A 12077-nucleotide genomic window follows, 5' to 3' on the forward strand; every position below is an offset into this window, starting at 1 on the left:
CTAAGGAGCAGACATCTACTAATAATTCAACTGCTAAAGAGCCACACACTTCAGCCAGTATGAACCGACCAACAACAGAAGAAGAATACGAGGAGCTATGTCACAACCTTGCTGCTCAATATTCATATACACCACTGAAGATGATAGTTGATGAACTACTGTTGCTACATCATGATGTACTGCCATCTCAAATCTGCCCTATGTTGAACAGGTCTCCTTCTATCATTGGTGATTGCAGTGATAGTGGTGGATTGCTATCAGGAAGCAGTAGCCCAAAACTGGATATTCCTCGTCGACGCTACTGTGGGCGCATGATCCAACAGCACCCTCTGGATAAGCACATACACAGGATGAAAAAGCCTATCCGTCAGTTCAGGGATGTATACAAGAGCATTCCCAGTAGTGACTCAAGCAGTGCAGGTGAAGACAATGGAGGAAGTCATCATGTTGTAGAAGTGTACACACCAGATCAGCTAGTTGCCAAGTTTGGCCATAACATTAAGACAGAAGAAGGTGATGTAAGTTTGATTAAAAAGGAATATGAAGGAGCGATGTCTAAAGAGAATTCCTATTTGAAGTTGTACACTGAGAAGAAGTCCCATAAAGAAGCTGTACAGCAACCATCATCATTTTTGAAGCTCACAACAGCCACAAGCTACCTAGAAATGTACAACAAGAAGTTGACAACACCCAAGAGTAGCTTGACCAGGGGAAGCCAATATTCAGTTTTGCCACCAATTGAGCAGCCAACACAGTTTTTGAAGCCCACGAGCTACTTGGAAATGTACAAGAAGAAAGAAGCATACAATCCCCTGCCAACATCCAAGTTCACTAGGGGAAACCAATATTCAGTTCTGCCACCAATTGGGGTCACAGCTGAACGCCACCCCACACCTCCATCAGACAAGCCAGCAATGAGTACACAGTTGGGAGCAGCAAGAAAGTTCCGTGTAAAACAGCTACAGAAGAAAAAGCTGCACCTTCTCCAAAAGCAATAGATACTACAGACGAGCAGAGGAACATGAACAAAAGGTGAAGAACCAGTGCTGCATCATATAATTGTTAATGCTAACTGTATCTTGTGTAGTTAGAGAAGATAAATCTTATTGAAAAGAGGGTTACACAGTAGTACTAATAAAGCAGAAACCAGGTATGTGGTGTTATTGCTTTACCTGTGTATGTGATGTCAAAATGTAAGTATGTAACGAATCCTGTTTCTCTTACTTGTATATAGAACTATCAGTATGCTATAGATCTTGGTAATAATGGTGCAGGGAAGTACACAGTAATCACAATGAGGTACGTAGATAAGACTGACCTCTTTCATGATCATGTTCGATCATCCCTACTATGACAACTCCCATCTTATCTTGATCACGTCATGTAACATACTACTATACCACCATTGATCACCCCGTCACTGTTTACATTGTCATTGCTTGTTTACTGATGATCACAGCTCTACTTCTGCTTGACCACCATTGATTTTCAGTATCATAATCACCAGATAACGTAACTGGTGTTTGATATACATGTACAGTAACTTTGGTATAATTGCTGGTTATTGCATGATGTCACATACCCTTGACCATTACTCTATTGCAATTTGATCAGTATTGATTATTGACGTCATTGTGATTGCTACTCAGTTAACAACATTTCTACCTTATGTGTGATTGCTACAAGTACTGCAACTGAAAACTTTCATGTGTAGTTACACTTCTAACACAGAGGATCTGTACATATTATGTAGTTATGTTTCATGTGTTTGCTATTAAGGTCATAATAAATTATTGCAATTGTATGTGAGAGAGTTAACGGGAGTAATAGGTAAGTACAGTAACACTATACAGAGTATACATTGCTAGTTTAGTTATATAGGCTCCAACTGTTTAACCTTTTGATATTCATACACCATGACTAACAAGGCAACCTACACTTTTAGGAATCCTATCCCATTGGCCTTCTTTACTAATGTACTACAATGTCAATGTAACAGATAAGTTGCAGTTACTCAACTTTCAACAAAGCAAATCCTGCAATACATTACATAACAGAGTAGTATAGCTACAGTATCAGGTTAAATCAGATAAAAGAGATTTTCAGTATAAATAATCATAACTTAACTGTCTGATATCTGGGATATTGGACCATATTGAAGTCAGTTCTGTGTTATACATGGTCAGGAAATTGTCATAATATTTATTAGAGAAATAGTAATTGCCACCAGAGAATACTTTTCTGTTGGAAAATTTCTTCTCAAGCATCCAGTTGAAATCTTGTAGAACGCCTACACATTCCATATGCATTTTCATGTGGTATGCACAAATGTAACATTTCAAGAGCTTTGGAGAGTTTCCTATAATAGTGGTAACACCATTAATAGTTACTGATCTCACCTCCATAACTACATGTGTCAGTCCATCATAAAGTGAAACATACTCCATAATAGTGTTGGGAATATCAACACTGGAGCATTGGATGTTCAACTGCTCTAAGTTGTAATTCAGCTGTAATGAACACGATGGATCAAACTGATGACTTTTATAAATAAAGTACTTGAGCATTTTACAACTACCGAGAATATGTATGGGATTTTGACAATTGTTGGAATATACATGAATGAGCGACACAGAGTTGGATAACAGCAAAAACTCTGTCTCTCCATGTGTGGTATACTCATAGTCACACTCTAAGGCTTACCACAACTGAACATGATGTTTTGAATCTTTAACTGAGATCTTAAGTAAGTTTAGTCCTCACAGATTCTGACAGCAAGTAGCAATCACACGTAAACCTTGTAGGTTTATCAAGCAATTGAGATTACGTGCTATGTTCAGTTCTGTCAAGTTAGGACAAGTCATGGCTAGTCGCTCTAGTTGTCCAGAATGTAAATCACAACTTGAAGCATCAAAATGGGTCATAAAAGAAAGACTAGAAATATCACAATTTAAATGACTGGAGTTATTGCTGCTTTGTAATGTGTTTTACTACCACTAATACAGTCAGTCAAAAACAACAGGTCCACCCATAACCCTAAAAACCAAATCTTGCTGGCCTGTATAAATGGTAGAGCACATGATTGACCAAAACTGCAACTGAAAATCTGGTAGCAAAGGGACAAGATCCGTAGGAACCTTAGCACATTTAAACAATTTAAAGATACTGGTGTGGTACACTAGGATTCAATTGTAACCACTGTTTTACTAAGCTCACAGTTATTGTGGTACGAACACTGGCTGTGATTACATTCAATGCCTCAGGTAGAAACCCTATCTTCGCACACTCAGTCAAAATAATTTCAACACGTGAAATTGAAATACGACTATCACCTGTTATTGCGAGTTCCTTCAGTCTACTGCAAATCACAAGAAATTCAGCTTGAGTCATTGATGCAATATTGAGTCTCTGTAGCTTCTCCAGAGGTCGTCAGTTGGTCAGGGGTCAATGTGGTTGTTGGTAAATGAAGTTCCACTAGGTTGCTACAATGTTGCAACATTGTTAAGTTGGAGGGCAAGAAAGGAAACTCGGTTTGTGTACAGTCCACAAGATTTCAACACATTCTTCACACAACATTCACCGCAATCATTGAAATGTGGCCAGATAAACTGCCTCCACAATGACGGGACTTCGCAAACACTCCAAAATCTTCGTGAAACATATCGCAAGTTTACTACATCACGTGCAATAGACAAAAACAAAAGAATATAAACTAGTAACTCAGCAGAAAGAGTTACAACGTTGGTAGGTGTTACACTCTGCCCTCCACCATTCAAGTCATCGCTGTGATCCACGGTGAGGGGTGAGTAACTTATAGTTTATGGAAATCTTTCTTCAATTTACAGATAAACACAGAGGTCATCCCTGCCAGAGAGCTGTTTAACAGGCGCCTGTCTATGTGGAGAAAGCAAAGGTCACATAGATGCATCCATGCTACTGAGAACAACTAGTTTCAGACCTCCAAATTTTTAGGCACATGTAGTGTAGCTACCTTAGACAGTATGGTAGCTAGTACTGTATATTAGGGATCATGAAGGTTTGGGCAAAAGTATCACCTTAAAACTACATGCAGCCTCACAATACCTTCATGATGCTTTGGCAGTATTGGTTACGTATAACCACACCCAAAAGTGCCTTCAGTACGACCTGAAACGTTTCCAAAAAGTTGCTATGAAATTTTAAATTATACAGTGGAATTTTCTACTGACTGGCTGATGGACTAACTGACTAATGCCTTCAGACAAGCATAACTTGATAATGTGTTCACTGTTCGACATCCAAGACATACCTTTCTGGATACTGCAGTACGTACAATGCATTCACCTTTGTGTCCCATTTCTTTTTGCTGACAGCCCAAGGTGTCAATTCACAGCAGTGCAATGGCTTCCCTATGTTTGTAAATGGGAATAGTCTGCATTTTCCATGGTGACTGCAGAGGCACGTACTGTTCTTTATTTGTACTGCTGTGAAACAGGCTGAACATAGCTGAAAGTGAAGCGTAATGGCCACTTCTGAGTCAGTTGGGGTGTACAGTATATACAAATTTCCCATATTTTCTGGATTGATTGCAGAGGGGATTGTTTATGGCATTCTGCTGACAGAACAAGTGTAAATCACAGATGTCATGGGGAGCAAATGCAAACAGATTTAAGTATTCAATTGCAAATTCAGAGATGTATTTCACTACTGAAATTGTGCCACATACAACACACACACACACACACACACAAGTACCAGTACACCAATATACCATGTAATGTAGTGCATGCCATGGTTCATGCATTACTTGCAAAAGTTATGTGTCAGGTGCAACTGTGAATATAAACTTGTAGTATTAAGCTTTTCCTTTTCTGAAGACAAACAGTTAATCTGTCAGTAGCAAATAAAACATCGCCTAAGCTTATTGGAAGTCTTTTAAAAACCATATTTGAGCTTGGTTGTACCCAAATACTACAGTAGGGTTAAAAAAATTCTGTATTTTATTCTGTTGCAACTTAACAAAGCATTAGTCAAATGAATCTCAAATGAACCATAAAATGAAACACTGTGATGCCAAAGAATTGAATTCAATATTATAAGGCCAGACAATGTTTTTCATAACTTTTTGGTGATCCTACTATAAATTACCATGCAATGCTCAATGAGTATGTCAGGTATATATTTGGTAATACCTCAGTGATGAATATGAGTGTTTCTAATACAAATACAGTAATTAATTATGGATAAAATTATACATTGAATACAATGCACACAAACTTATCATATTGTCATTGTGAACTTGTAATGTGTTTATTCAACCAGTCCAAAATGACTTGTTTGAACCGTTCACGATCCAGATCAACCAGTAACTTGTGTCGTCCATCTTCAAAACGCTACACAAGTAAGAAAGTAGCAGGAGTGACTAAAGTGTACATGTAGGTACGTATATACTAAGGCATACACTCTGCGATACTATACTACACATAACTAATGAATTCACAAGGAGCAGGTTTGTAGGGAGGGGGTTCCAAGGGTTTCAGGAAACTCTCTCTCTGAAATTTAGATTCTAAGTTCTTGCAGTATAAGGTCCATTTACTAGCATGCAACAATTTATAGTACATACTTATTACTCGGGGAAGGATCTGTGGAGAGGACATGAGCCTTCTTGAAAGTCGTCAGTAAAATATTGATCTACTCTAATAGAGCATTCACAAACATTCCCGTGTACTACCAGGAGCTTATAAGTGCTGAAGGCTTGCCTTCGGCGCTTATAAGCTCCTGGTATTACAAAGAAGAAACTATAGAAAATGAGAGACTATGAAATATTGGTTCTCAGGATTTTTGATTTCCATATGGGAATATAGACCAGACTTTAATTTGTATATATAACTTTTGCAAATGTGACCGTCTCAGCAAAACCCGATTTGTTTGCACAATTTCAGAATTTTTTAAAATTTTCTCAGCATTATCTGCAGTGTCCAAGGAATGGATCACCAAAGTTTCAGCCTTCTGTGGTGAGTAGTTTTGGAATTATAGCACCAGGCAGTAGGAAGAGCAAGATAGTCGATTTGTACAGCGACTGTACTGAAAATAAACTACAGGCGAATAATAACTTCCTCAATCTACAATGTTGCAATTTGGCTTAAAATGTTCACCATGGATTAGCACATCAGCTAAGGTATAGTGTTAGCTCTGTAGTCACTTGTGCATATAGATATGAAGGCAGTTTGGTAGAAAAAATGATGACGATCTTGTTTACGGTTGCCGCATCATAAACAAACACATACTGTTGGAACTACAGAAAGCTGTCGGTTTTTACTTGGAAGTCAGGGCATTGCCACCCTTTGTATCCTGGACTCACTCAGTATTGGAATATGGCTCTATTCTCTATTCTGGAGCAGCATTAACCCATCTTAATCGTCTGGATTGGTTCCAAGCTCTTATTGAGAACATGTGAGAACATGTGTGGATTTACATTTCCGTCTTTGACTATTCGTCTGAATGCTTCAATTTTATGTCTTACTTGTCATCTCCTGGCTGGAGAGGGCCGCGGCAATCTGCAATCATTTTGTCTTAAGTTTAAGTCTCCAATCAGATCATCACAAAGGTTACATGGTTTTGATCCAGCTGGTCACTTACGCTTTCAGAACCCATGCAATTTTTGCACATTGGATCGTTTTCATCATAACTGGCAGGCAGTAGTTATTAACCTATGGGATTCAATTCCATCAAGTATTTTATTACAAGGCAACAAAAATGGATGGAGGACTGTTTTACAAGACACACAAAGATTTATTGTGACTCTGTAATAACTGCATACATGTATTGCATCATTGAAACAGCGAGGTTTACAAAACATAAATAAACCAACATGGCTAAAGTAGGGGAATACAGTAAAGGTGATGTGGTTCCCTTTTTAAGCACTTTTTTGGTAATCAGCATGTAAAATTTCTAATTTTCTTTACACCTGTTTATTAACATGGAACTTCTATAACACTATATCTAAAAAAAGAACGGCACCAGACATATGAGGTCATAATTGCATACAAAACACCACTATTAAGCAATGTACTAATTTTGCCTAGTTTTTTTTACTATAAGGAAAACGATAATTATACAACAGTTGCCTAGATCCAACCAATCTCAGTTGAAAGTATGGTGCAAAAATTACTAATCAATTTTCATTTTATTCTTAATCACATTTACACACAAATGCACTACCACAAATCGACACCTTGTGCTGTCTGTGAAAAGAATAGGTAGGATGCAATGTAAATCTATAATGCATGCATTATACATACTGTGGTATGCTGTCTAACTGACGTGATGTCTAACAGAGCAAAGCCAGTCAGTCAGTCAGTCAGTCAGTCAGTCAGTCAGTCAGTCAGTCAGTCAGTCAGTCAGTCAGTCAGTCAGTCAGTCAGTCAGTCAGTCAGTCAGTCAGTCAGTCAGTCAGTCAGTCAGTCAGTCAGTCAGTCAGTCAGTCAGTCAGTCAGTCAGTCAGTCACTAGAAAATATATAAAATTGAAGTAACTCATTGGAACCATTTTTAGTTGCACTGAAGGAACACTTACCCAACTGATACTGTTAAGGTATTGTGAAGGTATCATTGTGAGGCTGGTTTCTGGACAATACACTTTGTGGCAAACCTTCAAATTACCTATGTTTCACGGGTGTGACAAGTCTGTGTTTTCCAAAAGTAGAATACAAATATAAACCAAGTGACCCCTTAAAAGAGTCTACGATGGCTGTATAATATTGTGCAAGTAGTCATAATTATAGCAGCACGGTGAAGGAAATTAGAAAAATATAGATTCCCCACTCCATTTCAGAAAGGCTTTGGCTCCTGCATTTGTAAAGAGTGAAACACTCTAATAGGGCAGTCATATAACTCTAATAAAACAGTCAGATGTGATTCCAGAAAATAATTTTTTTGACCTGTCGGTTCACTACTAGAAATCCATGAAACATATGATTAATATAGCATGGCCTCATGATCCCTACAATACTGTACACAGTATTACTGTACAGTATGACTACCCTATAGCTATCTATATATGTACTGCAATTGTTATATACTCACCTCAAATGTCTTATCCTCACTCTGAGTATTCTCCATTAGAAACTGTGACGATGAAATGTCCACCATTGTATCAGCTGTTCCATGTAGTGTGATGAAAGGTAGTTTGATAGCTGACACTCCATTAGCCACTTGAAGTTGAGCATCAAAAATTGCAGTAACCCAACCAGCTTTGAGGCCTCCTCTCCATATTAAAGGATCTTCCATGTAATTACGAATCTAAATAAAATTCATAAATTACAATTATCATCAGCCAGTGCAGACCATTTACAACAGTCATGCCAACATAAGCCTTAGTCCAAGTTCCAATAACATCAAAAGTCATGCAAGAAATTTCTCTGCAACCAAAGTGCATGCTTAGTGTGTGAATTTGTATGTCATATTTCAAGGTGATTGAGTTACGCATGTGTTCTATAATGGATTTTGTAAAGTACAGGGTGTATGTAGATAAATCTAAGCATTCAAAATGAAGAAATTAAGTCTAACTGTGAGAACTCATATTTCATGAATGTACAGGGCGATATTTTTTGGGTACGTGGGGTTCATTTGCAGTGTACAAATGTGGCCACAGCCAGTAATAGTACAGTTATGTTGCCTTAGTACAGGGAGGTGTAGTTATACACTAGTAGCAGGGAAGTTAGTTACATACATGTAGGTAACCGCTTTTCAAAAATAGCCATAAAAATCGCCCTCCACACTGGCAAGATACGGCTGATAACTCAAAATGGACTGACCACGACTACACTTTTGCATCCATGGGTAGCTGCTCCTCACTCTGGGAAACTAGTGAAGTAGAGTATCCTGGCAGTATAGTGTACCCAGTAAGGGAAACATTGCCACCGTTGATACCAAGCCACCAGGTCTCCATTACAGAGCTTTGGGTAGACTATAGCAATGTAAGTAAACTTATTGCTCAACAACAGCAATTTGTAAGTGGCAGAACCTTTCGATTACCAGGCCAATGTTGTAGCCACTTGGCTATGCAGCCTCACACACACAACACACACACACAGAGCAAAGCCTTCAACTGTCGCTAAGCGGTCACGCTGTCCAGTGGCCAGCACTGGGGCACCTGTGCGTTACTCAGGTGCTAGGAGTCAGCACAGGCATGCCCTCCTGGGGCAGGACTAGTAACCCACAGGAGGCTGTACCATGTCTCACAGTGGGCACCCAAAGTCCCACCTGGACCTTTAACTGCTATATGAGACATGGACAGTTGAGCATTTGCTTCCCCAGTTTACACCAGGTACACACACACACGTGCGCACGCACACACACATACACATGCACACTTACATGGATGAGCGCACACACACACACACACATACACACACACGCACACACACACACACACATACACACACACACGTACCTCATCAGGATCTCTTGTTAGCACACTGGGATCAGATTTACGTACCACTAATTGTGGAACAAAGTAAGCAACAGCACGTACTAATCCTCGCTACAGAAACACAACATATGGCAGGTGTCTAGTTTATATAATGTACATACCGTAAATGTTCCTGCTCCAAGTAAGAGTGCAGGTGCACTGAAAACAACCCCATTGATCAACTCTGGTCTTTGTATAGCAAACAGTGTGGAAACTATACCTCCCTACAGACCATATATAGCACATGATACAGCCAGTACTGCTTGTTTCCATTGGTCTATCATCTTACCATGGAATGGCCCATTAAGAACACCGGAATATTAGTGTATTTTGCTTTGAGTAGTTCAATATGTTGAACAACATCTCGTACATATATCTGGAAGTCATCAATGTGAACTCGGTCACCATCACTCTTACCATGACCAACTGTGAAATGTACACGACAATCAACTCACTGTGCAACTATATTTAGAAAACAAGGGTTTTATACATACTGTACTAACAAAGCCACGGTGCTATATTAAAAGTCACACAACTGATAATAAAATACATAGTATGTTTGCTTCCTGATATAAAACAAGGGCACCTCACATCACAACAAGTCTTAATATTATGTACAATATTTTATATTGATTCTGTGGGAATTATTTAGTAATCAAATATAGAATATACTTGTATTCTTGCTGCGTTACATATACACTGACCAAAATCCTGGGTGTGGACTGCAATATTGTTATCCCTAAGATACACTCCTAGTTGCTCATACCGACCACCATACTCCCCTACACCATGAGTGATGTATAACACTGCCCTGTGTAATAACACAATGATAACTATAGATAGTAAGTATACTGTGGAACAGGCATCAATAGGTATCTACTAGTTAGGGATAACATTGTGATCAAGTATTGCACATTTATGTCACATGCAACAAAGTCACAACACAAGTACAATGGGAAGGGCTAGGTATGTGCACTATAATAAATTCAATAAATCAGTTCAAGGGATAGCCACTCACTACATATCCACACTGTGAAATATGCTCTATAAAAAATGAAATTATATTTGTACACGTTCAGTCCTTTGTGATGGATTAAGTCCATAGTCTTAATAAGGAGGTGTCACAAAGGAACGTGCTGTAGCTAGATGCAGTCTTGACCGACCAAAATTTCACTGTGTCCTGTGACTTAGCAATTTGATTTGATTTATTGTTTAAACTCCATGCAATTAGCTAGAGCCATTCTTCCTTGCAGGAGTGACAACATACAGCAACACTTAAAATACACAGTACAAATATTAGCTAGACACAATACAAGTGAACAAAATTACAAAACAGACGACAAATACAAGCTATATGTTACAAATCATTGTATGATAATCATGGTGGAATTGCTGGTAGTGGAAGCCTTTGATAGCAGGATGGTATTATCCACCACCAGTGACAAGCAGTGTGTAAACCTAAAAAAAAAATTAAAATGCAAGGCACAACCTCTGTGAATTAGCAAATAAGTCGTATCATTTTGGGAATGGCAACGACCAAACTGAATTGGAGGTGACAAAGGGATACCAATGAATATTATACTTTTGATTGTGGGTTTCCGTAGACTTGGCACGAATGGAAGTGGCCTTGATCATTCACTGACTACAGCCATTACAGTGAGTGCCTGTGTGCCACCTCTTTGGTTAACAGAACCCCTCATACCCTTGCTCATACCATCACCACTGGATCAAGCTCAACGCAGTGCTATTATACACATTCTAAATGCATTTTTCTTATATCAATCTTACACAGGATCACAACTTGGCACCCAGCTTCTGACATAAATCTTTTGGTTGTCAGCGTTTCGAATAAAATCCGATTCGTCGTCCCCCATCGCGAACCTCTCTAACGCGCATGAACTTGTTATAATTAGCGCTGGGGCTTAACTCTATGACCACATGGTTTTTTCTAGGGAGAACAGATCGCCACCATCCAGAGGTAAATATTTCGTTTCTTCAGGATACACTATAGGTTCTAAAACTAAAAATCATAAAATTTTTCCGACGAAAAATGGTTTTCCAACTAAATCACATTTTAGAGGCTATTGCAAAATTAATAGCTATTTCCCTGGTATATATTTCAGGCCATGATGCTGTTTAGGACTCTTGTTTTAGAATCAGTAGTCTATTCATGATCAGACCTACTTCCTGGAATTCTTGAAGGTAGTTAGTAGTCTGGTACATCGCAGACCCTATCCGCTGGGGCTTATCGATTAGAGCATAGACCAGATTTCACAGAACCGATCCAAATCGCACATCAGGCAAAATCAAACTAACACCACCAGTGGATAGCTACACTATCGTACTACAAGTTTTGACCCTCAGCACTACTCAAACTACACGAGGCTGGTTTTTACACACGTCTTTTCTGGGTGGTGTGGAGTGCTCAAATGGCGGTTTCAGGCCTTGTGAACGACCTGGCTTGGCAAGAGTCAGTGGTTTACTGGTGGACAGCCTTATAATGTTGGCCAGACGTGTTCTCTGCTGATTTTGCTACATATCAGCCACTAACGAGCCAGCACAGCCCTGTAATCTGGTGTCTGGACTCCAATCGTGGTCTGCCTCCATTTTGAGGTCTATCTATCTTTT

The 12077-nt window shown here is 39.0% G+C and overlaps 1 protein-coding gene and 1 long non-coding RNA gene across 2 annotated transcripts; one reads left to right on the plus strand and one right to left on the minus strand.

Annotated features, from left to right (window-relative positions):
• Positions 1-634: 634 nt before the first annotated feature.
• Positions 635-1773, plus strand: LOC136265519 (uncharacterized). Its single transcript, XR_010705579.1, has 3 exons — positions 635-1032; positions 1088-1150; positions 1235-1773. It is a non-coding gene; the product is annotated as an uncharacterized lncRNA (long non-coding RNA).
• Positions 1774-5191: 3418 nt separating this feature from the next.
• LOC136265518 (monoglyceride lipase-like) lies at positions 5192-11381 on the minus strand. The gene is made up of 7 exons (XM_066060389.1): positions 11238-11381; positions 10154-10260; positions 9739-9875; positions 9572-9673; positions 9432-9521; positions 8063-8278; positions 5192-5372 (listed from the first exon to the last, which is right to left on the minus strand). Exons 1-7 carry the CDS (start codon positions 11321-11323, stop codon positions 5268-5270), a joined length of 843 nt encoding a protein of 280 aa, XP_065916461.1. The 5' UTR covers positions 11324-11381; the 3' UTR covers positions 5192-5267.
• Positions 11382-12077: the final 696 nt, after the last annotated feature.

The sequence above is a fragment of the Dysidea avara genome, chromosome 9, assembly GCF_963678975.1.
Source record: "Dysidea avara chromosome 9, odDysAvar1.4, whole genome shotgun sequence".
Taxonomy (NCBI): domain Eukaryota; kingdom Metazoa; phylum Porifera; class Demospongiae; order Dictyoceratida; family Dysideidae; genus Dysidea; species Dysidea avara.

Bases quoted from the DNA above. Each gene is read 5' to 3' on its own strand.
- LOC136265518 (XM_066060389.1), bottom strand. From the start codon at position 11,323: ATGGGGGACGACGAATCGGATTTTATTCGAAACGCTGACAACCAAAAG. The intron at 9,674-9,738 runs GTAAGATGATAG...TATGGTCTGTAG, and splicing joins TCTTAATGGGCCATTCCATG to GGAGGTATAGTTTCCACACT. The intron at 5,373-8,062 runs GTGAGTATATAA...TTACTTGTGTAG, and splicing joins GTGAGGATAAGACATTTGAG to CGTTTTGAAGATGGACGACA.